Source organism: Eumetopias jubatus, unplaced genomic scaffold (assembly GCF_037043125.1).
Source record: "Eumetopias jubatus isolate StellerSeaLion01/CBP00866 unplaced genomic scaffold, mEumJub1_p1.0 scaffold_16, whole genome shotgun sequence".
Classification (NCBI taxonomy): Eukaryota; Metazoa; Chordata; class Mammalia; order Carnivora; family Otariidae; genus Eumetopias; species Eumetopias jubatus.
In genome coordinates this window covers 57,924,091-57,951,362 of record NW_028274822.1, presented here as the reverse complement: position 1 = coordinate 57,951,362, position 27,272 = coordinate 57,924,091, and the positions used below count along the sequence as shown (strand labels likewise).

The following is a 27,272-nucleotide window of genomic DNA, read 5'->3' as shown; positions in this document are numbered from 1 at the left end:
CTCCTGTTTCCTAAGATTGACTATTTCAACCATGTTCAAGGTCTGTGCATGACACTACAAGAGTTGTGTCAACCTCGGGTTGCTGAAAACTGAAAAAGCATGCTTTGTCATTAGGCTTCCTTGCTTACATGACGTTGAATATTTTTGAAGACATAGTGTTGGCATGCAAATATAAATTCAAAATTGGTTTTAATTTCTTTAAAATGACTGACAATCTGTAATAAAAGGTATGATGTTTCTTTGAGAGTTATATATGTACACATCAGGCAGCAATAAAAAAAAAATCCAAGCATATTCAGGGGAAATGTATGTAACAGTTGTGTCAGTAGCTGAAATGTACAGGCAGAAAATCAAGAGACAAGACAAAAGCTGTAAGGGAGAACAGGACTGGAAACATTAAGTAGGCAGGGTTGTTAGTGACAAGAATGAAACAGATGGCTCCTATCTCCAGTCTAAACAATGGAATTCTAACCCTTTTTTGGACAGAGAGGGAGACTATATATTGCTGTGCCCAAAAGAGGATTCCTTAAAATCACACTGAAGTGAAATCGCACTGAACGTACTGCTCACAGGGCATGCCTGGAGGACAGAAGGTCCCGTGGGCTCCCATGTCCTCACCCGTAATAAGGGGGTGTCAGTATCTGCCCGGGAGCCTTCACAAGGCAGTTATCAAATCAGTAACAGGTTCGGAAGCAAGGCCTCTACTGTGAAATGAGAGATCTGGTGTTATACATCACTACTGTTTGCCCTGCAACAGATGATAGGATCATGTATACAAGAAATATAAGAAATTATTTCACAAAAAAGAAGGGCAGTTTTATTCAACTAAAAAGAGAGAGGAGATGCCGTCGTTTGGAGACATGCGGAAGAGAAAGCACTTTCAAACTCCTTTCTCCTTGGACCTGCCAGCCCGGGCTGTGTGAAGGGCCAGTCCAGAGTAGCAGTTTATTCCAGAGACCCCACAGCCAGCGGTGGATTTGGGAAAGAGACGCAGGGTTGGCTAGAACCAACCCATCACGCATCTCCAGAAGGTGGCTGTCCCCTTTTCTAATGAAATTCAACAACAACAACAACAACAACAACACAAGAACAGAATTCGCCCATAAGTTTGAACTTGTGGAAGCAGTATACTTCATATCATAAAGAAAAAAATGGAACGTCTACAAGCTGTTCAGGTTTCATCATTTCTCCTACCAGCCAGGGGCAGACTGTGCTCTGAGAACTTTCAAAACTTAAAAAAAGAAATGACACATACGGCTGTGTCTACTTACATAAAGCTATCTGAAGAATCAATTAATTCCCTAAAAATTTACTGAATTGCTTCACCTCAGCCCACCATCCAATACAGAGATTCTTCATGTAACTGAGGAAAGAACGCTTGAGTGTCCCAATATATTATTTTTCTCTCCTTCCCTAGCCGAAAGTAGGCATACAAAAACAGCACTATCACCTCTCATGGGAGCTTGCTTCAGGTTTTGATTTTTATAAGACGCTGCATTTCTCCCTCCATCAACCCTACTTTATTTAAGCTGTGGACCGGGTTCAGCACAGTCAATTAGGACTTTATAATCTCAACTTGAAGACTGCATGCAGCCCACAAATCACCCTGGCTTATTTTACAAATGGGTCCTGTGTCATTGGCAAGCAGCCCCTCCATTAAATACCCATCAATAAAAACAGCTTTAAAGCTATCTCTAAGATGGAATCTATTATTCCAAAGCCCCTCCAGGCTAAAAGCACATTAACGGTGAATATAAAACAAGGAGACCAGGGTGAGAGGATCTGACCTATGCGCAGACATCATGAAAGGAGACAGTTTCTGTCAACTGTAGGGAGAACTCCTATATCAACTAGATGATACCCACAGGAAAGTGTAAATAAAAATAAGAAAAAAGAAGGTGGAGGTTGCCCAAAGATACCAAGCCTCGAGGACCCAAAGTCCACAGGGTGTCGGGCTACCGTTCAGAGGTGAAGGGAATATCCGTTCCCACAGAGGATGCTGACAGAGCTGGGGAAAGCAAACGAGCCACCCAATAAACACGATGCTGCAGGTCAATGCCCAGAAAGATGCTAAGGACTCGTCCCAGGTGCCCCTTACTCACCGGCACACTTTGTTCTGGTTCTGAGGGCTGGCCCAGGAGACCCAGTGCCACCCTCCCCCGGCCTGGTGAGCAGCACACTGATCTCATACTCCGTATCCGGGTCGAGGTGCCCAATTTTGTAACTCGTGGAGTCCACTGGCTGTCGGTCATTCCAGCTCCCACTTGCTGTGCAGTACTCCACCTCTCGGGCGACAATGGGTCCATCCCCATTGATGGAGTTGGCGTTGAGTTGAATCCAAAGGTAGGTTGCCCCCACGGAGGCAAGCTGAGGTGGAGCAATGGGAACGGGGGGCTCTGGAAGGCAAGTCAGAGAGCCATCTTTCAGACACCTCGGTCTTCCGTTTTAAACCAGCTAAATGTACATCAATTATTAAAATATAGAAGCTGTGAACATGTCAGGAATGAAGGGATGGGAATGGTTCTGTTTAGGTTATTAAAAAAAAGCATACTGGTGAAGCCTTTCACAATGTTCAAATCTGTGAAATAAACCATCTTTAAAACCTAAGCTTGATCAAGGAGGGATACCCTCAGTTTGTTTTAGGACACAACTCATTTTTCTCAGGCTCAAAGGATTTTTTTCCTACTAAAAGTAACTTGCTGAAGCTCTCCTGATGGTAGTGCTTAAGCTCCAGGAGGCACTCTATTGCCAACTTCCTTATTGAGAATGTCTTCGAAATCATCAAAGGTGCTAGTTACCTATCTCATTAAATTCAGTTTCCTTATATTATTCCACAGATATCATCAATTTTAAAACATGGCCGAAATTATAGTTTCTCTCAGCATAAATGCATTTCCAGAATGACTTGTTACCCAAAAAACCCACCACAGTGGACTCATTTGGCCGCAGAAGTGAGACGTCTGGATAACACTGCCCACCACAGCTGCTGTTCAAGGAGCCTCCCGGAATGAGTCTTATGAAAGCAACGGGTAGAAAGAAAAGCTCTAACGCAAAGTGCAAGCCATGCCCAGCTTGGTAAAATTCTAAGCAATCAATAGCAAATACTCTTTAAACCCAAGAAAGTCTCTTTCATTGTTTAAAACCTGAGATGGACTCTTTCTACATCATTGTCTGAGAATGGAGAAATAGGCAATCTTGTTTTAAATAGTATTCCCAGTCTGTCAGTGAGGTGTTGGTTGAATGGCTTGCCGGGCACCAAGTGAAGGCATCCTATATTGCCCAGTGTTACTGTACATCATACTGGAAAGGGAGATAACTGTATAAAATAGCATATTTCTATCTTCATGAATCTCCATCAAAGAAAAAAAAAAGTAAGATCTAGTGATTTTCTTTTTTTTTTTTTTTTTTAGTTTCAGAGGTAGACTTTAGTGATTCATCAGTGGCATATAGAACCCAGTGCTCATTCCATCAAGTGCTCCCCTTAGTGTCCATCACCCAGTTACCCCATCCCCCCACCTCCCCTCCTGCAACCCTCAGTTTGTTCCCTAGAGTTCAGTGTCCCTTATGGTTTGGCTCCCTCTCTGACTTTTTTTTTTTTTTCCAAGCATGTTTCTGCAGGTGGTTTGTGTCTCTTTGGGCTGTGTGTATGTGTTTCAACTCCTCAGCACATCTGAATACACAAAAAATAGAGCCTGCTATGTTCCATTGCTGGCATATGCTGGCTTGCATGCTGCAAATTCTGTCAGCTCCACAGCAGACACAGCCAACTAATCACGGTCCTGTTTCCTGCTGAAAGGGATCTTACTGCAGACCATCTGACTTGGCCCTTGACATGATACCTGGTGGATCCCTAGACTAAGATACCAATAACAGTAGGTTCTCCTTGTTGGGTAGGGGTGTCTTTGTTCTTTTTCTGTATTCAGGGTACAATGAATCTTACTTTCAAAAATAGCTGGGAAATCTCATTAGACTGAGTCAAAACAGACACTAAAGGATGAATTGTATTTGAAAGACTACAAAATTCATATAGACTTACTAAAAATACTGCTCCTGTTGTTTATAAACTACAACTTTGTGCTAGCTCCTCATTTCTTTAAACAGTTCTTACTCAACTCATCATGACTTAATATCAATTTATATCATTAGGCGATTCCTTGAACCAAGACATGAAATGGGCCTTTTATAGTATATCCCATGGCAGTTATGTAGCCAGGCTGAAAGGGCAGTTAATTACTCTGAAGTTGCAAATGCTAGCAAGGGTTGCTGAACTGCCATTCAGAATGGAACTCAGGGGCAAGGCCACGAAGGTTAGTGAGCACACCAATTCATTTAGGATATTACTAGTATCCTAAAATAGACATGACTTTAATGTTTGCTTGACCTGAGAATATTTTCTCCATTAATTCCTCATGAAAAAAAGTATCAAATATGTGAAATCAAGTGAAAGATTCCACTGGAACCTGGAACACTTGTACTAGACATTCCAAGGGACTTTTGGGTTGCTGGAAGAATCTGTATAAGAGTAAGTCAATATTTAAAATTTTGAATAATTTTTCTCAAAGTGAAGGAAGGAAGAAAGGAAGAAAGGAATTCCACCTATACTAAGTGATAGAAGGCAATTTAAAATGTATGATTCAAGCCCACTTATACCTGGATTTTTTGCAGTACTGTAAATGTATTTTCTCTTCCTCATGATTTTCTTAATAACACTTTCTTTTCTTTAGGTTACTACAAGAATACAGTATATAATATGTATATAAAATGTGTGTTAATCGATTGCTTATGTTATCAGTAAGGGTTCTGGTCAACAATAGGTTATTAGTTAAGTTTCTGGGGAGCCAAAAGCTGTATGCGGATTTTCAACCATGCAGGGGTTGGCACCTCTAACTCTCATGCTGTTCAAGGGTCAACTGTAATTCTAAACCAAGCCAGCAATGAAAGAATTTATACACATACAGATACGTAAACATATATCTAATGATAAATATATGTGAATGCCTAATACATATCTCACATAATTAAATGATAATGATATACATGCATATATATACAAATTGTGGAGATTCTATGAAATATTTTTTATGTCCCAGATTATCAAAAGCAGTGGGCGACATGAATAAGATAGGAATGACAGTTAATAAATGACATGGGTTTCATTTGGAGGGCTGGCACCAAATCAGTATGTGACCTTAAGAGAATTACAAACGCTATAGACTTTAGTTTTTCCCATTTTCAGAAGATCAACACTTCAAATACTACATGCATAAAAAAAGAGTTAAATTATATACAAGTGGCCTCAAAAGTGTCACTGAATATTTTAAAGTAATTATCTCAAGGTAATACTTTATTAAGTATAACTTGCTAGTAGAATTCAGCATGTTATCTCATTTTAAAATATAAAATATATGAAAAATATGGCTATAAAATCATAAATGGAGGAAAAGTCAAATTTCAGATTTGAGCCACAATTGTAAGCTGGCTGTCCCGGGTTTGGTCATGTGCAGAGATGAAAAGAGATGCCTGGACATTTTTATCACAATGAACCAAACAACCACTATGCCATCATAAGACAGGAAAATGTGCTGCATAAATGTGAATAACAACCCATTCATTCTTTGTGCTCACGTTTGCTCTGGAAGACTAGAAATTTATGATTTACTTACACCACCCAGAGAATGAACTTTTCCACAGAGGCCATTTTTAGCAAGGTTATGAGATTTACATTATACTGATAATGAAGCATGATGCCTTAAAAACATGGCTGGTCACAGTGAAACACTGTAGCAACTATCAATCAGAAAATGGAATACAATCACAAGAACTGAGTCAAGAGGAACATTAAGTACTAATAATGATAATAAAGAACTCAGCCATGGAACACTGAGGCTGCTGCTGCTTTACTGGATTTGTTGGCAAACGGTGTCCATTTTCTACACGGTGACTCCTTGCTTCTCAGAGAACCTTCTGCAGAGTAGGGTGTGCATTACTGTGAAGAGTTAGTTTTCTTATGGCTATTAAATCTAAACTTCTAAACTCAAGTCCTAGTCAGACCAGCTAAAGTTTCACCACAAACCAAAATTCCTAAGAATATGCTGTGGCAAAATTTATTAGTGGGGTAGATATTTCAATGTGCACAACGTCAGTCATTGCTGCAAATTAATACTGCTTGGGGCAGGCTCACCAATAAACATTTCTCTCATAAGCCAGGAGTCCTAAGCCAGGAGTGGCTAATATTGGCAGCAGAGATTTCACAACAGAAGCATATGCCAAAATCACCTATAGATTTTATAACAGAGGCCATGTCCCCAGAGATTTTCATTTAATATGGGTGCGGTGGGGGGAGGGAAGAACAGATGGGCAGGCATTTATGTTTTAAAATTCGGAAAGAGGGCAGTGACGAGCGTTTCTGACTGAGGCTCACTGATGTACAGGAGCAGAGGGTTACAATCACCTCACTCCTCCCCACCCCCGCCCCATCATGGCCCTAACGGGAGCTGGCTGCTTACTACAGATACTGTTCTAAGTGTCCTTCATATACTTTTTGCACTTGACCTTCTTGATCACCCTACAGTGTAGGTGACATTATTAATGTCTATTTTATACTTTATGCCCTGGCCCATGCCCATATAGCTAGTTCTGGGGTTTGAACCCCACAGTCTTTAAAACTGCTTGCACAGAGAAATTTGCTGATACGAGGAAGAACCGTTCCATCCAAACGATATCAGCTTTATGTTTTATATTTAACAAATGCAGGGGAAAAAAAATCAAAACCAGGCATCATTCTGTTCTCCCAGGACAAAACAGCAATGGCCTACCACAAATTACCTAAAAATGCCTCACTTTACATCTAAAAGTCCAAATTATTCTGTCTGGGACCAAGAATTGCCCTAGCAGTTTAATACCATAAACTCCTAAGCCCACAAAAAAAGCATTAGACCAGCAATGGAAACTTATTTTCCCTCTTTTTTTTTTCCCTCATACCCACCTCCCTGAATACAATGACTCAATTTTTCAGTCATGCAAAATATAGTAATGGAACCTAACTGCGACATTATGAATGTTAACTCAGTATTATCAATATGGCTTGTGTGATATGACTGAGCATTTTTATACTGTCATTACTTCATTTTATTAACCACCCTGCTATCATAAACACCCTGGCTGGTGAATATTTGCATTTTAAGTGATTTTCTATCAGTAAAAAAAAAAAAAAAATGCATTCCTTAAAAAAATTTATAGGTTGTAATCTCTGTATACAGAGTTGGCAGAAGAACTTGCTAAGAGCACATTCAGTGCTTTTGTATGCAACTAAACCAACATAAATAAAATACATTTTTCAAAAATATTGCTCACATGCAAAATTTGTACTTAAAATGCAATCCATCAGTATAGCCTGTCACCGAGCTCCTGTTCAGAGACAGACAAGGATAAGTTTGAGCGTTAAATAATGAACTCACGATCATCTGACATGTCTATTTTAATAGACTATTTAGGGGTATAAAAATGCGTTAAATACCTTTAACTACCAATTCTGCATAGTTTGATATTCCAACACCTCCTTCAGTGCGAATCATGCAGCGGTACTTCCCAGCATCTCGTTTTGTTGTGTTCACGACATTAAAGGAAGCGATGAATCGCCGGGAACTAGTCACCTTTATTTCCTTGAGGGGAGCATCACGCATATCAATGCCCTGTATAAATGGGGGTGGGGGACAAAAAGAGACAATATCAGCTGTCATATCGGACTGGTAAGATACCTGATGGCTATTATCCATGTTCTTTCCATGTGGATCTGGGTTCCGTTGTTTATTACCCTGGGGTTCTAGTTCTAGAGGAACAGCTGGCCAGGAAACTGAAATTCTGCCATGATCAACACTTTCAAGATTGAGGGATGCAAAATCACGTGTGCAGAAATATCTTGCTTTTGTCCTTTAAGATATTAATTATGTTAAGTGAGCTCACCAGGAGTAGAAAAATGTATATGGAAAAATTCTTTATTTGACTCCCAAATGATCACCATTTGGTATTTTCATACCACTTTGTCTCATGTTTTTATGCTTGGCTAGGAAACAAAACTGATTCACACACTACCCTATTGCCAACCTCATTTTATCTATGAAAAAATAAATAATTTATTAAGAATTACATTAAAGACATAAGTAGGTATTAACATATTCCTTACCGAATAGGTCTGATGGACTATTCTAAGCTTTACGATGTTCTTCCAGGATACAAAAACCAAGTAGATACTCAATATTACTTGAGACTGAAATGCTACAAGAGAAGTTTCTCCCCATCCCAGAGTTTCAAAACCACATAAAGCAGGTTCCCTCCGTGTAGCACCTTTGTCTTACACCATCCTTAACACATGAAGTACGTCTTTAGTTATGTGGCCTTAGAAATCCATTCTATGCTTCCTATAATTTAGAGTCTCATAAGAAGGCTACAGATTTTAGTTCTTAATAGCTGTTTACAATTCCCAGGAAAGAGGCTATCTTTAATATGTCATATGCAAGCATTGAATAGAAAACAATGGGCACAGACTTTACAGCTAATGCATGATGCCAAGCACTCTGTCCATTTGTTCACTCAGAATCCATTCTGGGTGCCAACCGGGTGCTATCAACTGTGTTAAGACACTATAGGCTCACAGTAGGGAATGACAGAAGAGTAGTTATGGTGCCCACGGCACTTTAGTTAGTGGGAAGTATAGGCCGGTAATACAGAATCACAAGTGATGGCCAGTGTGGAGAAGGGACAGATCAGATGGCTGGCAGAAATCACCATCTTTAGATATGGTGGCTGTGGGAGGCCAGTTTGAGGAAGTGAGCTGAGATCTGAAAGGCAAGGAGGAGCTAACCAGGCAAAGGGAGAGGGTGCAAGAGAAGGGGCATTCTGTCTAGTCAGGAGAAACTGGGCAGGGAGCCCGAGATGGTTAGAGAGAACAGAAAGCTTTGGACGAAATGAAGGCAGCCTGTGGAACCAGGGAGGTAAGGAAGCACCTACGCCTACCTTCAGGGACTTGCAGGCTATATTAAAGTGTTTTTATGTATGAGTATGAAAATGCTAAGCTACACATAATAAAACTCATCTATATTACTCGGTGATTTATATTATGCAAAGTCGTTTAAAAGCTTTTATCCATGATTTTTTTTCTTTGGCAGTATGCCCTAATGGGCATAGGTTTGGAGTTAAACTGACCAGGGTGCCAAAGCTAACTTCAAAGTGATTTACCTTCCTAGAGCCTCCCTTCCCTCATCTGTAACAAGATGATATGACTCACTTGCAGGGCAGCTGTGAGAACTTAAAGATATATACAAAGACACTGGCTTACTGACTGGCACCACACATCCCCGCCTCCCCCAAATTCCGGACCAGCTGAGTGATGAGGTCAAGGAGAAAGGCGGACAGGCTGTCAAAGTACCACTTTTATTTACCTGTGAACCTGGTATTACAGAATATGGCTGAGATGCAGTAACAATGGGCTTGCTAACACTGAAGCACAGAATTAAACAGACTCACCCATCCGGCCACAGGCCATCTTAGAAAAGCACAAAGGCCTCCCACATGTTGGGTGCTGCTGTAAAACTCACAGGATGGAAGAACAGGGCTCCTATAGGGGGTTAGCTCCCAAAGAAGGGGCTGGGCTATGCATGCTCCCAGCTTCCTTCCCAGGCAGCTCCTGCTTGGGCAGAGAAAAGGCATCAGAGTGCTGCACTGGTACAGTTCCTGCCGCAGGGAAGGAAACATCAGGAGTGGGGAAGAAGAGTTCCACCAACATCACCTTCAGTGTTATCTGTCACAGAGGCTTTGTTAATAGCTTAAGAAGTTATAAATCAGACCATGAAGTTCCACAGATATCTTACATGTCTTATGTCTGTCCTGGTTTTTACCAAATCCCCCAAATTTGGTCTGACAGAGCACACCAAGGACTTAGGAAAGTGAAACAAAATAGAATCAGTCTGGCATCATTAATTAATACAACGGGGGACAGCATTCCTCTCTGTAGTCCACACATTCAGCTTCCCATCCTTTCTCACAAATAAATAAACAATCCAATTCTACCAATAGGAGTAACCTCAGATCTAATGCTATAAAATGCAGTCTGTCTTCTTCCAAACTAAAAACAAAACAAAACAAATCTAATCTCCAAATTTGAAAAAAAATTAAGCCCTAAAGAAAGGCAGATTTCATATCTGTAAGTATTTGTTTTATTAATAACAGCAACAGAAAAAGGCTACCTACTTATTTATTTACTCACTTGTGGCATGAATCCTGTAAGAATATGCTTCTGTAGTAATCCCATAGTATCTTTCCTGCTAGAATACGCCTACTTCAAAAGAACGTTCATTCAAAAGAATTTGGAAGTATGCAGTTATTGATCACTCAAAACAATTCAAGGCTGCAGCGAGGGCTCTCAAGTTTGAGAAAACCTCTGTTTTGGATTTATACATATGTTGAGAGGAGTATTACTTCATAGTTCATGTCTCCATGCCACAGATTTATTCTTTAAAATAAACAGCTTCAAGCTAACAACTCTACATGACTCCAGTACATCAACTCTCAGGGCTGGGGCTTTCTTTTTGAATCCCATGCACTGAGTCACACAGAAAGTTAGATTCAGTTTCTTCAAGAAAAGTAGTGCATACAAAAGAGAAACCAAGTGCTAACTAATCATCATTTTAGCTTAGGACCCATACCAAATCAGAGATCTTGTTCAAGTCTGCAGGTCATTTTGTATTAAATCATTCAAAGGTACATGGATCCAAGCATTCATTTAACCAACACTTTGTAAAAATCTCTTATGAGGCAGATACTGTATCATATACAGGGAGAATGGAGTTAAAAGAACAATCCCTTACCTAACCGAACTTAAAGTCTGGTGAGAAAAACAGCCAAGTAAGGCAGTGATTATAGTACAAAGCAATAAACTGCGTAACACAGCAAGCCCAGAAAAAAGGGACCACACTGGAGAAGGGTGTGAGGGTTGGGCCAGCTTTCTAGAAAGCACTACCTGAGGCCAGGCTGGAGGATGCACAGGAGTTTCTCAGACAGGGAAGGAGGAGAAATGGAAACCAGTGAGTGAGAAGAGCTTTGCAAAAGTCAAGAGCCAAAACAGCATGGAACGATACAGGAAATACAACTGATTCCATGCAGCTAGAGCAAAGTGCGTCTGGAGAGGCAGGTGATGAGGCTAGAAGGATAAGCACAATATGGCATATTGAGGATTACAGTTTATCTCGATGCCAGGAATGGACGGATTTTAGGTAAAGGGGTGACATGAACATATCTATGGGCACAGTAACAGACTGAAGGAAAAAATGTGGGATCCCAAATGATGTCAAGGGAAATTGGTAATTTTTTTTAAGAAATCAATAAGTGACACAAAGAGGGATGAGAGAGAGGGAGGAAAGGATTCTAAAAATATTTAGGATTCTAAAGATATTTAGGAACTAAAATGGATAGAAAGCGTGTTATACTGCAGTAACATCCTCCTTTTGTAGCAGATTAGAATGTCTTCAAAGTTAAGAAACAGATCTTATTCATTTGGTGTACATGGCTGCACAAGAAATAAAATTCAATAAATATTTGCTGACTCTAAAAATCATAGCCCCTGCGGAAAAAATGTTCCATAGGTAGAACAGAAATATGAAGTTGCTAAATTAATAGATTTATACTCCAGATCCTAAAACTGGATAATTAGCCTTTATTTACAAGGGAGACCAATACGGAAAATAAAGATATTTTAGAGATTCTGCATGTCCCTCAGTCAGCAACTGCCCATTCATCATGATTGGGGTAGGCAGAATAACAGTCCTCAGAGATGTCTACTGCCTAGTTCCCAGAACTTGTGAATATACTCCCTAGGCATAGCAAAAGTAAGTTTGCACATGTGATTAAAATAAGAATCTGGAGATGAGACAATTATCCCAGTATCTCTGAATACTAAATTATCCAGATGGGTCCAATGTAATTACAAGGTAGGAGGAAGGTAGGAGGGTCAAATGCAGAAGAAGGAAATGTGACCAAAGAACCAAAGGCTGGAATGATGTGGTTTGAAAATGGAGGAAGGGATCATAAGCCAAGAAATGAAGCAGGTCTCTAACAAGCTACAAAAGGTAAGGAACAGATTCTCCCCTACACCTTCCAGGAGGGACCAGCCTTGCCATCACCTTATATGAGGACTTCTGACCTCTAAAACTACAAGATAATAAAGCCATTACGTCTTTGGTAATTTGTTAAAGAAGCAATAGGACGCTAATACAGAGACCATCAGGATAACGAAAAAGTCTATGGTTTTTCAAAGATATACAGTAGTCCTGAATCCTGATTTGTCAGAGCTACAAGCCAATCTTTAAGATAGGTTTAGGTCTTAAGGGCTAGCAAAAGTTCTATTCACAGGTCATCACTGTAGACAAAACAAAAGAACAAAGTTGAAAGACAAAACTTGCTACAAAGCTACAGTAATCACAAGTACAGCGTGGTACCAGCATAAGGACAGACACGGACCGATGGAATCGAGTAGACAGCCCAGAAACAAACCTTTACATACATGGTCAGTGGATTTTCGACAAGGGTGCCCAGACCACTCAATGGGGAAATAACAGTCTTTTCAGCAATCGGTGTTGGGAAAACTGGATATCCAGGCAAAAGAAATAAAGTTGGACCCTTATCTTTCACTGCATACAAAAATTAACTCAAAATAGACCAAATATCTAAAATTAAGATCTAAAACTGTAAGTACCTTAGAAGAAAAACACAGGAGAAAATCTTCATGATATTAGATTCAGAACTAATTTCTTCAATGAAATACCAAAATCACAGGCAACAAAAGAAAAAAATAAACTAGACTATCAAAATTAAAAACTGTACATCAAAGGAGATTAAGACAATAGAGAGTGGGAGAAATATTCACAAATCATATATATGATAGGAATTAAGATCTTGAATATATAAAGAAGTCCTTCAACCAAAGCAACAATAAGAAACAAACAATCCAATTTAAAAATGGGCAAAGGATTTGTGACAACATGGATGGACCTAGAGGACATTATGCTAAGTGAAATAAGTCAGACAGAAAACGACAAATACCATACGACTGCACTCATATGTGGAATCTAAAAAACAAAACAATGAATAAACAAACAAACGGCAAAATCAGACATCAGACCCATAAATACAGAGAACAAATTGATGACTGTCAGAGGAAAGGAGGTAGGGAGAGGGGCAAAATGGGTGAAGGGGAGTGGGAGATACAGCCTTCCAGTTATGGAATGAGTAAGTCATGGGAATAAAGGGCACAACATAGATAATACATTCAATGATACTGGAATAGTGTTGGATGGTGACAGATGGTAGGTACACTTGTGAGCACAGAATAATGTATAGAGAAGATGAATCACTATGTTGTACACCTGGAACTAATGTAACATGTGTTGACTATACTCAATTTTTTTTAAATGGGCAAAGAAATTAAAAATACATTTCCCCCCAAAAAGATATACAGATAGCTGATGAGTATATGAAAAGATGCTCAACATCTTTGGTCAATAGGGAAATGCATATCAAAAAACCACAATGAAATACCACTTTACATCCAGCAGGATGGCTATCATCCAAAAAAATTAAAAATTAAAAATAACAAGTTGTCAAAGATGTAGAGAAACGGGAACCCTGTGCATCACTGGTGGGATTATAAAATGATGCAGGCACTGTGGAAAATAGACTGGCAAGACCTCAAAAAGTTAAACAGAATTATCATATTACTCAGTAATTCTACTCCTAGATATAACCCAAAAGAATTGAAAATAGGTACTCAAACACATACTTATATGCCAATGTTCACAGCAGCATCATTCACAATAGCCAAAAGGTGGATAAAAACCTAAATGTCCATTGATGGATGAATGGATAAACAAAAGGTGGCCTCTACAGGCAATGGAATATCATTTAGCCTTAAAAAGGGAGGAAGTTCAGACATTTGCCACAACATGCATAAACCTTGACCACATTATGTTAGGTGAAATAAACCAGTCACTATGGACAACTATGGTATGATTCCACTTATATGAGGTATCTAGAAAGAGCAAATTCATAGAGACAGAAAGTAGAATGAAGGTTACCAGGAGTGGTGAGAGAGGGAATGGGAGTTACTTCTTAATGGATTTTGTTTCAGGTAATAGAAAAGTTTTGGAATAAATAGTGGTAATGGTAACATAACATTGTGAATGTACTTAACCAGTGAATTGTGCTCTTGAACATGGTCAGAATGGTAAACTTCATGTTATGCATACTAAGTCATCACTCATTACTACAGATCAACAGCATGAACTCTAGCTTTTGCACCTTTATTTGAAGACTGCCCTAAAATAATCCGGAGCGCAGGTTAAAAATGATAGCAAAAAAAAAAAGGAAAATGTACTGGGTGAGTTGAATGGAGAATAGTAGGAGAGATGCAAAGCAGACCTGATATGTCCAAGCAGGGGCAGAAGAAGAAAGCAAAAGAGGAAGGCTTTATTCAACTGGGTGGGGTGGAGCCAACACACAATCCAGATGGCAGAGCATTGTAGATGTCTATGAGCCACCAGATACATCCGGCACAAGGCAGACCCACACAAAATATATTCTTAAGGACAATAAAAAGAGAAATGGGTTTTTGAAATCTAATGTTTACTGTAGAAACTTTTTTTAAATATAAAAAGTAAAAAATGTAGATATTTAAAAAAACTATACATAATCCAATCACTTAAAGATAAATATTGTAAATATTTTAAGTTACTTTAGTTTACATTTTTCTAATGCATTATTTTCATTTAAATTAAATTTGAAATGGTGGTCGTATCTCTGTGACATCTACAGACTTTTTATACCTTTAGATGGTTCCTTTTTAAAAAAATTTTTATTGTTATGTTAATCACCATATATTACATCATTAGTTTTTGATGTAGTGTTCCATGAGTCATTGTTTGTGCATAACACCCAGTGCTCCATGCAGAATGTGCCCTCTTTAATACCCATCACCAGGCTAACCCATCCCCCTACCCTCCTCCCCTCTAGAACCCTCAGTTTGTTTTTCAGAGTCCATCGTCTCTCATGATTCGTCTCCCCCTCTGACTTACTCTCCTTCATTCTTCCCCTCCCGCTATCTTCTTCTTTTTCTTTTTTTTAACATATGTTGCATTATTTGTGTCAGAAGTACAGATCTGTGATTCAACAGTCTTGCACAATACACAGCACTCACCATAGCAAATACCCTACCCAATGTCTATCGCCCAGCCACCCCATCCCTCCCACCCCCCACCACTCAGCAACCCTCAGTTTGATTCCTGAGATTAAGAATTCCTCGTATCAGTGAGGTCATATGATACATGTCTTTCTCTGATTGACTTCACTCAGCATAACACCCTCCAGTTCTATCCACGTCGTTGCAAATGGCAAGATCTCATTCCTTTTGATGGCTGCATAATATTCCATTCTGTATATATACCACTTCTTCTTTATCCATTCATCTGTCGATGGACATCTTGGCTCTTTCCACAGTTTGGCTATTGTGGACATTGTTGATATAAACATTGGGGTGCACGTACCCCTTCGGATCCCTACATTTGTATCTTTGTGGTAAATACCCAGTAGTGCAATTGCTGGATCGTATGGTAGCTCTATTTTCAACTGTTTGAGGAACCTCCCTACTGTTTTCCAGAGGGGTTGCACCAGCTTGCATTCCCACCAACAGTGTAGGAGGGTACCCCTTTCTCCACATACCCGCCAACATCTGTCGTTTCCTGACTTGTTAATTTTAGCGAGGTGTGAGGTGGTATCTCATTGAGGTTTTGATTTGGATTTCCCTGATGCCGAGCGATGTGGAGCACTTTTTCATGTGTTGGCCATTTGGATGTCTTCTTTGGAAAAATGTCTGTTCATGTCTTCTGCCCATTTCTTGATTGGATTATTTGTTCTTTGGGTGTTGAGTTTGATAAGTTCTTTATAGATTTTGGATACTAGCCCTTTATCTGATATGTCATTTGCAAATATTTTCTCCCATTCTGTTGGTTGTCTTTTGGTTTTGTGGACTGTTTCTTTTGCTGTGAAAAGCTTTTTATCTTGATGAAATCCCAATAGTTCATTTTTGCCCTTGCTTGCCTTGCCTTTGGCGATGTTTCTAGGAAGAAGTTGCTGCAGCCGACCTCAGTCAGCCTTGAAGAGGTTACTGCCTGTGTTCTCCTTTAGGATTTTGATGGACTCCTGTCTCACGTTTAGGTCTTTCAACCATCTGGAGTCGATTTTTGTGTGTGGTGTAAGGAAATGGTCCAGTTTCATTCTTCTGCATGTGGCTGTCCAATTTTCCCAACACCATTTGTTGAAGAGACTGTCTTTTTTCCATTGGACATTCTTGCCTGCTTTGTCAAAGATCAGTTGACCATAGAGTTGAGGGTCCATATCTGGGCTCTCGATTCTGTTCCATTGATCTATGTGTCTGTTTTTGTGCCAGTACCATACTGTCTTGATGATGACAGCTTTGTAATAGAGCTGGAAGTCCGGAATTGTGATGCTGCCAGCTTTGCTTTTCTTTTTCAACATTCCTCTGGCTATTCGGAGTCTCTTCTGGTTCCATACAAATTTTAGGATTATTTGTTCCATTTCTTTGAAAAAAGTGGGATGGTATTTTGATGGGGATTGCATTGTATGTGTAGATTGCCCTAGGTAGCATTGACATATTCACAATGTTGGTTTTCCCAATCCATGAGCATGGAACGTTTTTCCATTTCTTTGTGTCTTCTTCAATTTCTTTCATGAGTATTTTATAGTTTTCTGAGTACAGATCCTTTGCCTCTTTGGTTAAATTTATTCCTAGGTATCTTATGGTTTTGGATGCAATTGTAAATGGGATCGACTCCTTGATTTGTCTCTCTTCTGTCTTGTTGTTGGTGTATAGGAATGCCACTGATTTCTGTGCATTGATTTTATATCCTGCTACTTGACTGAATTCCTGTATGAGTTCTAGCAGTTTTGGGGTGGAGTCTTTTGGGTTTTCCACATACACTATCATATCATCTGCAAAGAGCGAGAGCTTGACTTCCTCTTTGCCGATTTGGATGCCTTTGATTTCTTTTTGTTCTCTGATTGCTGTGGCTAGCACTTCTCATACTATGTTGAATAGCAGTGGTGAGAGTGGACATCCCTGTCGCGTTCCTGACCTTCCTTAGGGGAAAAGTTCTCAGCTTTTCCCCATTGAGAATGATATTGGCTGTAGGTTTTTCATAGATGGCTTTTATGATGTTGAGGTATGTACCCTCTATCCCTATACTCTGAAGAGTTTTGATCAAGAAAGGATGCTGTACTTTGTCAAATGCTTTTTCTGCATCTATCGAGAGGATCATATGATTCTTGTTCTTTCTTTTGTTAATGTATTGTATCACGCTGATTGATTTGCGGATGTTGAACCATTCTTGCAGCCCAGGGATAAATCCCACTTGGTCATGGTGAATAATTCTTTTAATGTACTGTTGGATCCTATTGGTTAGTATTTTGGTGAGAATTTTTGCATCCATGTTCATCAAGGATATCGGTCTGTAATTCTCCTTTTTGATGGGGTCTTTGTCTGGTTTTGGGATCAAGGTAATGGTGGCTTCATAAAATGAGTTTGGAAGTTTTCCTTCCATTTCTATTTTTTGGAATAGTTTCAGGAGAATAGGTATTAATTCTTCTTTAAATGTCTGATAGAATTCCCCTAGGAAGACATCTGGCCCTAGGCTTTTGTTTGTTGGGAGATTTTTGAGGACTGCTTCAATTTCCTTAGTGGCTATAGGTCTGTTCAGGTTTTCTATTTCTTCCTGGTTCAATTTTGGTAGTTGATACATCTCTAGGAATGCACCCGTTTCTTCCAGGTTATCTAATTTGCTGGCACAGAGTTGCTCATAATATGTTCTTATAATTGTTTGTATTTCTTTGGTGTTGGTTGTGATCGCTCCTCTTTCATTCATGATTTTGTTGATTTGGGTCATTTCTCTTTTCTTTTTGATAAGTCTGGCCAGGGGTTTATCAATTTTGTTAATTCTTTCAAAGAACCAGCTCCTAGTTTCGTGGATCGGTTCTACTGTTCTTTTGGTTTCTAGTTCATTGATTTCTGCTCTGATCTTTATTATTTCTCTTCTCCTGCTGGGTTTAGGCTTTATTTGCTGTTCTTTCTCCAGCTCTTTTAGGTGTAGGGTTAGGTTGTGTATTTGAGACCTTTCTTGTTTCTTGAGAAAGGCTTGTATTGCTATATACTTTCCTCTCAGGACTCCCTTTGCTGTATCCCAAAGATTTTGAACAGTTGTGTTTTCATTTTCATTGGTTTCCATGAATTTTTTTAAATTCTTCTTTAATTTCCTGGTTGACCCATTCATTCTTTAGTAGGATGCTCTTTAGCCTCCATGGATTTGAGTTCTTTCTGACTTTCCTCTTGTGATTGAGTTCTAGTTTCAAAGCATTGTGGTCTGAAAATATGCAGGGAATGATCCCAGTCTTTTGGTACCGGTTGAGACCTGATTTGTGACCTAGGATGTGATCAATTCTGGAGAATGTTCCATGGGCACTAGAGAAGAATGTGTATTCTGTTTCTTTGGGATGGAATGTTCTGAATATGTCTGTGAAGTCCATTTGGTCCAGTGTGTCATTTAAAGTCTTTATTTCCTTGTTGATCTTTTGCTTAGATGATCTGTCCACTTCAGTCAGGGGGGTGTTAAAGTCCCCCACTATTATTGTATTGTTGTCAATGTGTTTCTTCGCTTTTGTTATTAATTGCCTTATATAACTGGCTGCTCCCATGTTAGGGGCATAGATATTTACAATTGTTAGATCTTCTTGTTGAATAGATCCTTTCAGTAGGATATAGTGTCCTTCCTCATGTCTTATTACAGTCTTTGGTTTAAAATCTAGTTTGTCTGATATAAGGATTGCCACCCCAGCTTTCTTTTGGTGTCCATTAGCATGGTAAATGGTTTTCCACCCCCTCACTTTCAATCTGGGGGTGTCTTTGGGTTTAAAATGAGTCTCTTGCAGACACCATATTGATGGGTCTTGTTTTTTAATCCAATCTGATACCCTGTGTCTTGTGATTGGGGCATTGAGCCCATTTACATTCAGGGTAACTATTGAAAGGTATGAATTTAGAGCCATTGTATGGCCTGTAAGGTGACTGTTACTGTATATTGTCTGTGTTCCTTTCTGATCTATGCTGCTTTTAGGCTCTCTCTTTGCTTAGAGGACCCCTTTCAATATTTCTTGGAGGGCTGGTTTCATGTTTGCAAATTCCTTTAGTTTTTGTTTGTCCTGGAAGCTTTTGATCTCTCCTTCTATTTTCAATGACAGCCTAGCTAGATATAGTATTCTTGGCCGCATATTTTTCTCGTTTAGTGCTCTGAATATATCTTGCCAGTCCTTTCTGGCCTGCCAGGTCTCTGTGGATAGGTCTGTTGCCAATCTAATATTTCTGCCATTGTAGGTTACAGATCTCTTCTCCCGAGCTGCTGTCAGGATTTTCTCTTTGTCTCTGAGACTGGTAAGTTTTACTATTAGATGTCGGGGTGTTGACCTATTATTATTGATTTTGAGAGGGGTTCTCTGTGCCTCCTGGATTTTGATGCCTGTTTCCTTCCTCACATTAGGGAAGCTCTCTGCTATTATTTGCTCCAATATACCTTCTGCCCCTCTCTCTCTTTCTTCTTCTTCTGGGATCCCAATTATTCTAATGTTGTTTTGTCTTATCGTATCACTTATCTCTCGAATTCTGCCCTCGTAATCCTGTAGTTGTTTATCTCTTTTTCTCAGCCTCTTTATTTTCCGTCATTTGGTCTTCTATATCACTGATTCTCTCTTCTGCCTCATTTATCCTAGCAGTTAGTGCCCCCATTTTTGATTGCACCTCATCAATAACCTTTTTGATTTCGACTTGGTTAGATTTTAGTTCTTTTATTTTTCCAGAAAGGGTTTCTCTAATAACTTCCACGCTTTTTTCAAGCCCAGCTAGTATCTTTAAAGTCATGATTCTGAACTCTAGGTCCGACATCGTACTAATGTCCATATTGAGTAGGTCCCTGGCAGACGGTACTATCTGTTGTTCTTTTTGCAGAGGTGATTTTTTTTGTTTTGTCATTTTGTCCAGAGGAGAATAGATGAATGAGAACAAAATGCTAACTGGTTAACAACGTCCCCAGCAAATATACTGTATACAAATCAGAAAAGACCTGAAACCAGGAGAAAAGAAAGGGAAAGAAAGAAAAAAGAAAGAGAAAAAAAAAAAAGATAAAAACAAAAACAGAACAATACAAAAAAAGCAGAATATGATCAAATATGATCAGGCTAGTGCATAGATCAGTGCCACACACTAGATTTTGGACGTATTTTGGTCTGTTAGAAAAAAGTGCCTCCTAAAGTTTTAAAGGAAGAAAGACATATATGTACAAAATAAGGGTTGATACAATGAAGGGATGGAAGATGACTGTAAAGATGAAAATTATAAAAGATTTTATAAAAGGAATTGATAAGATAAGTTGTTTGAAAAAAGAAAGAAGAAGATTTAAAAAAAAAAGAAAAAAGGGAGAGAATGTGATCAGGCAGGAGACTAGAACAAAGCCATACACTAGTGATTTAGGGTATATTTTGATCTGTTAGAAGAAAGTGTATCTCAAAATTTTAAAGAGAGAACAACTTATATATATATATATGCCAAAAATAAGGGTAACTACTATGAAGGGATAAAATATGACTCTAAAAATGAAAAATAAAAAATGTTTTTTTTAAAAAAGGGATTGATAAGATGTTGGTTGAAAAAGGGAAAAAGAAAAATTAAAAAAGAAACAGTTAAAAACATTAACTTTGATGAACTAATGAATCATGGCATAAAAAAAGCCATGAATTCTATGTGCAGTATTTCCCTAGCGCTGGAGTTCTCCCATTCTCCTTGATCGGTAAACTTGGTCTTGGCTTGCTGGCTGTTCGTGCTGATCTTCTGGGGGAGGGGCCTGTTGCCGTGTTTCCAAATGTCTTTGCCGGAGGCTGAATTGCCTCGCCCTTGTCGGTCTGGGCTAAGCAAGCTGCTCAGGTTTGCTCTCAGGAGCTTTTGTTCCCTGCAAGCTCTCCGTACAGCTTTGGAGGACCAGGGCGAAAATGGTGGCCTCCCCATCTCCACCTGGAGGAGCTGAGAACTCGGGGCCCCGCTCCTCAGTGCACCCCCAGAGAAAAGCAGTCACTCCCATCTCCCTGGTCTCCAGCTGCACTCCGTGCTCACCCGGCCTGTGACCGAGCATTTCTATCTCTGGCACCCGACCCCGTGTGGAGTTTCCAAACCCAGCAGATCCCTGCGGTGCGCTCTCCGCTCCTCCGGGGGGTGGGGGTGTGTAAGGGGAGTCTCCCCGGCTCTGCTGCTTGTTGGGTCCCTGCTGGAGGAGCAGTGGCCCGATTGGGCCACGGATCACAGTTTATGGCAGCCCCGAGCTGAGAGCCCACACCTCGGCTCCGTCTCTGCAGCCGGCTTCCCCGCTCTGATACCTGGGAGCTCTGCCGCACTCAGGCACCCCTGGTCTTTCTGTGACCCCAAGGGTCCTGAGACCACACTGTCCCGGGAGGATTCCACCCCCCGCTTAGCCACTGCAGCGACGTCCCTCAGCGGAGCCAACTTCTAAAAGGTCCGATTTTGTGCTTCGCGGCTCTATCATTTGCCAGAAGCGGCCGACGGAGGCCCCCTCCCCCGCCGTCTATCCTCCCGAATATCGCCTCGGATTCACTTCTCCACACGTCCTACCTTCCAGTAAGTGGTCGCTTCTCTGTTCAGAGAGTTGTTGCTACTCTCCTCTTCGATCTCCTGTTGAGTTCGTAGGTGTTCAGAATGGTTTGATCCCTATTCAGCTGAATTCCTGAGACCAGACGAAATCTAGGTCTCCTACTCCTCCGCCATCTTGCTCCGTCCCCCCAGATGGTTCCAAAAACATGCTTTTTAATGTTTCCCATTTTATAGCTATAGCCATTATTTATGTATATATTTCTTTATCACTATATATTGAAATTATTTACATGCTTCACTATTATAAATATTAGGGCAATCCCTATGCCTAAATTGTTGGTTTAAAGGGAATGAAAAATTTTAAGGTTTTTTTTTTTTTTATGAACAACAGAAAAGACTTTAAAGAGAGTTAATTATCTATTTATAAGAATTGTTTTTTAACAAGAGTTCAGATGGCTCCTAAAATCAAGTTGTTTTCCAACTCCTTTCAGATATTACAAACAGATCAAATAGGACACAGAATTGGCCTGAATCACTGATTTTTTTTATAATATTTCCAAAAAACGGGGGGAACCCCTCAGCTTATCTTGGGTAAAAGAGCAAATATTCAGGAAAAAATTATATTTATTTTTGTGGTACTGCATGGCTTCCACAGTACAAATTCAGTTATTCTCCTACTAGACAGAATTTTAAAATTAAAATGAATCCCATTTTTAATATTTTCAAGAATGATAAATTCCCTATAATATTCTGAGATGCAGTCTACAGTGACCTCTTCCCATAAGACAAGGAGATTCCTTGAAATTCACATCTTCAATATCCAGAAGTGGCTATTTCTAAAAATGGAATAGATAAACCAAACTAAATAAGATTAAGTGTGCTTAAGATAATTTAACTGAAGAGCATGCAGCACTACTAACATGTATATTTAGAATTAGGGACGCATGGCAATATTTAAATACCTAGAAGATAAATCACTCAGGTTGATGCGTATCATTTAAATTTGTGGCATCACCAGTAATTTTATACAGGCAGAAAAATCCCACTTTGAAAATGCAAGTATAACAGTTGCCTAAAGACTGGAGAACATCGAGGAGTACACAATGTGAACCAAATGAGCAGAGAACAAAATACAAAAGTCTAAAAAGGCAGGAGAACAACAGGGGAAAAGGGTGTGAAGACTGAAAGAATAAAAGAAAGAGGGAAGAGAGACAAAGGAGAAAAGGGGGGAATTAGGTCGTCCCCCATTATCTGCTGGGAGTGTGTTCCAAGACCCCAGACCTGAAACCACAGATAGTACTGAATCCTAAATATACTATGTTTTCTTCTACACATACATACACACCTATAATAGAGTTTGATTTATAAATGAGGCACAGTGAGAGATGAACAACAATGACTAATAACACAGCACAATTATAGCAACATACTGTAGTAAAAGTTATGTGAATGTGGTCTCTCTCTCTCTAACATTGGGTTGTACTCACCCTTCTAGTAATGCTGTGAGATGAGAACTTGCCTACGTGATGGGATGGAGGGAGGGCAGTGACCTGGGCATGTGACACAGCATTAGGCTGCTATTGACCTGAGTAAATGTCGGAAGGAGGATCATCTGCTTCTGGACTGTGGTTGTCTGTGGGTAACTGAGACCGCGGATAAGGGAGGACTGCTGCAGCACAATCACAGAAAGTCAAAAAGGAGTGGAGAGAAGCTGGGTGAGGTGACAGAAGGGAGAGCGAACACGGCAGAGGAAGGCTCAGAGACGGCAGGACTGAGGCAGGCGGAGACACAGATGAGAGCAGACCAAAGGCCCAAACTTGAGAGAAAGTCATAACTCACAGGGAGGAAAGGAAAGACCCACTTCTTGGACAATGTTGATTTGTTTCCTTTGAAATTCTGACATTGATACTTTAATAATAGTCTCCTTGTTTCCTGAAGCTGAAAAAAAACCCATCAGGTCCAACAGTGACTTTAAGTTCTGTATTAGCTCAGGGACAACACGCACGAAGAAGCAATCCACAACTGGGCCGATGGAGGGCCCGTGAGAGGATGTCCTCAGATAACGGGGGCTGGACGGAGGAGGAGAGAGTTCACTCTTTACCTTGTTAGTGTCAAATCTGATTTCTTGGGTTGTTAGAAAGGAGGAGGTCAGAGTGTTTACAGCTGTTGGCAGGGCACCAGGCAGCATCGCCTGTGACATCTCCATGGACAAGAGGAGAGCAATATGGGACACATGCCAGGAGGGCTGGGTGGACTAGAAGCCTGTGAACGACCAGAGTCTATGGCTGCTTGTCAGCATGGATGCTGAAGCACGTTTCTGAAGCTCTGGCAAAGGTTATGTCCTTGACTCCCCCAATATGTCTATTAATGTCATTGATAGAGTCATAGTTGTGTTTGTCACAGGTACAGGTGACAACTAACCTGGGATAAAAGAAAAAGATATTTGCAAAGCCTAACAATGGATTTAAATTAACAAGGTAAGTATCAATCAAGGTAAATGTGAATCAATCCTGTATTCCCTGGACTTTACAAGTGGATCATGGGAGACGTGACTTAGAACCACCTTCATCACTTAAAGGTATATGAAGATTGTGAAGTGGCTTTTTATCAAACCTAATTCAATTTTCAGTTGTATTAATAGAAATAAAGTATCCGGAGAGGCAGTGCCAAGAGACACCCCCAGATGAAGGCATTCTGTTCCAGGGGCCCCTGTTTTCCGAGGAACATATGAGTAATAGGCTTGTTCAGAGGAACGAGAAGAGGACCTCACGTGAACACGCAGCACTCAGCTCTACAGGTGAAGAGCTGGTGAACACCTGGAAACAGATGACTTAAGAGAGAGAGGACAATTGTCTTCCAAAATTGAGAGACCGGACATGCAAAATAGGAACTACATTTCCATGTCATGGCCATGGGCTCTATCAGTTATCTGAAACTCTTTGGGTAAACTGGTTCAGAATTCAGATTTACTGTTAATTTTACTTTTTTTTTTCCTTAAAGATTTTATTTATTTATTTGATGGAGAGAGACAGCAAGAGAGGGAACACAAGCAGAGGGAGTGGGAGAGGGAGAAGCAGGCCTCCCGCTGAGCAGTGAGCCCGATGCGGGGCTCAATCCCAGGACCCTGGGATCACGACCTGAGTCGAAGGCAGACGCTTAACGACTGAGCCACCCAGATGCCCCTATTTTTAATTTTAAAAAGGCTTCTATACTGCATATTGTGATACCCCAGGAAAGTCTGGGTCAGCACCCTATCACCAAGGATATTGATATTTCTGTATCAAAACATGTGACTATGACTCTAAGGAGGAAAAACAGGCCATAAAAAGTTTCAGGTCAAGTGTTGTCACGAAACAAATTACAAAAGTGAGATTAGATATGGAGAACTTCCATTTTTAGATTTTGGAAGAAGAGTGACCTCCAAGAATGTACACAATGAGTCCCACCCACCCCTGCATACTCTGCCGTGACCCCATAACTCTGCGGGATGCCTGGGCTCCAGCCACACGGGGCTCCATGCTGTCACTTTCTCACCCAGGCACGTTACCCTCGAGGTCTCTCCCTTCCTCCTCCTGGAGGCCCTCCCTGACTTATCCCCATTGCCCATGCCTTCATCTCCTGCCAGTCCTGCTCAAGTATATTTTCAAGGAATCCTACCCAGTCCCCAGATTTAAAACTGAAACCTCTCCTGCATGGCCCTGCTGATGCCCCATGTGCTGCCTAGCTACTGCTATTAATGCTACTGAGAACTTGCTAACATACTACAAAGCTTACTTATTAGGGTCACCGTCTATCTCTCCCCAGTAGAATACAAGTCCCATAGAGACAGGGATCATTCTCTTCACCCCCTACCAGAATACAAGTCCCACAGAGGCAGGGATCTTTTTGCCAGGTTTTTAATTGCTATTAAATCTCTGGCACAAAAACCATGCCTGGCACACCCAAGGAAAGGTTGGGGGCAACATTAAAGGGATTTAGGCATTGAATGGGTGAGTGAACAAGTTGATTTTTAATGCCTTTTGTTCCATAGATAGGCTTCCTCAGGTCAGAATTAAACAGGGAAATATGGGAAATAGCGGCCCCTTTTCTCAGATTCAGGGAGGCGTGAAAAGGCATGTGATTCTTTTCCCTGTGTGTCTTTTCCCCACGACAGAGGTGACAGATAGGACAATGTGTTCAGAACCTCCAGTACTGCTGAGCATCTCAGAGCCTATGGGATACTTTGTTATTCTGGCAAAATGAAACAATGAAAATGTACACTAGGTAGAGACAGTGAATTTGTCAGCTGGTTTTCCTCTAAATTCTCACAGAGTTAGGGAGAGGCAGCCCTGCCAAGGACTGGTGCTCCATGTTCCCGAAAGCCTTACAGCAGGACAACGTGCCATCTCCAAGGATGGGCATCCAGATTGTTCTTTAGAATATCAGAGTTCACGGTGAAAAAGAGCCCAGGACATTTCTGTCAGAAACAAAAACCCATGCCTGAGGCAGAACCCAGCACCTGAATGTCCAGGGTTCTTAAAGAAATTGTTGACCTATATTTGTTAACTTAATGAAACAACCATAATGGCCATGTCTGAGAGGAAAGGATCTTAGTGGGTTAAATATGGCTTTGTATAAAACCAAGAGTATCTTTAAACATGCATGTATTTCAATTTAAGCATGCTAGGAAAAAAGGTACTGACAGTCATTTAAACTAGACTTATAATCTTCTTTATGCAAGGGACTGACTGTAGGACTTCTAAATGAGCAGTAATTTACCATCAAAAAGATACATATTAAGTCTTTTGGGAATAGTTTCGCCATAATCAGAGCAATGATTGATAGAAATTGAGGTGTAGGATGTTAGCAGCACTTGGATCCAATCAGTCAATCCTGGGCATTTTGAAGCTGCTCTGAGTACACAAGCCTGGAGGAGATACTGGTCAGTCACCCTTCCTGAGCCATACATCTGGGGACGAGCTGCACCTTCATTTATTCAATAGGGAAAACAGTCTGTGTTATCCCACTTGCACATGCACTCATCTGGATGACACTGACTGAAATTCTCACCACTGGGGTCACAATAATATCAGCAAGGCCTGGAATAAACATGTTGAAAACATTTTATATAATCTAAATCCAGTAATAATCAAATACCCCAACAATTCTACCTTCTGGAGACTTTATCTATTTATCTATCCATCTATTTATTTATTTTAATAACTAAGATACTGTTGACCTTTGATTTCTAGGCCATAACCAAGCCAACCCAAATATTTACTAAATATTTACCAACCCAAATATTCGCTAGAAGTTTTTACTTATATTACCATCTACTCTGAATATACACTAACAAGTATACTTAAATTGGCTAAAAAATATACAGATAGCCAAAGTAACATGCAGATATCCAAAGCCACATATTCTTTGAACATGTAATAGTCTTATAGGTATTAGTAAAAATCTGATTATGGAAATTTAGACTCTCATGCTGATATTTAGACGTAGTCCATTATATATTTGTAATATTTGA

The 27,272-nt window shown here is 40.1% G+C and overlaps 1 protein-coding gene across 1 annotated transcript in view; it reads right to left on the bottom strand.

Annotated features, from left to right (window-relative positions):
• Window positions 1–27,272, bottom strand: part of PTPRM (protein tyrosine phosphatase receptor type M) — an 824,025-nt gene that overhangs the window by 413,133 nt on the left and 383,620 nt on the right. The window contains exons 6-7 of the mRNA XM_028123955.2: window positions 7,517–7,691; window positions 2,103–2,396 (exon numbers count right to left, since the gene is read on the bottom strand). Of these exons, the coding sequence (XP_027979756.1) occupies window positions 2,103–2,396; window positions 7,517–7,691 (469 nt within the window). The remainder of the gene's footprint in view (window positions 1–2,102; window positions 2,397–7,516; window positions 7,692–27,272) is intronic.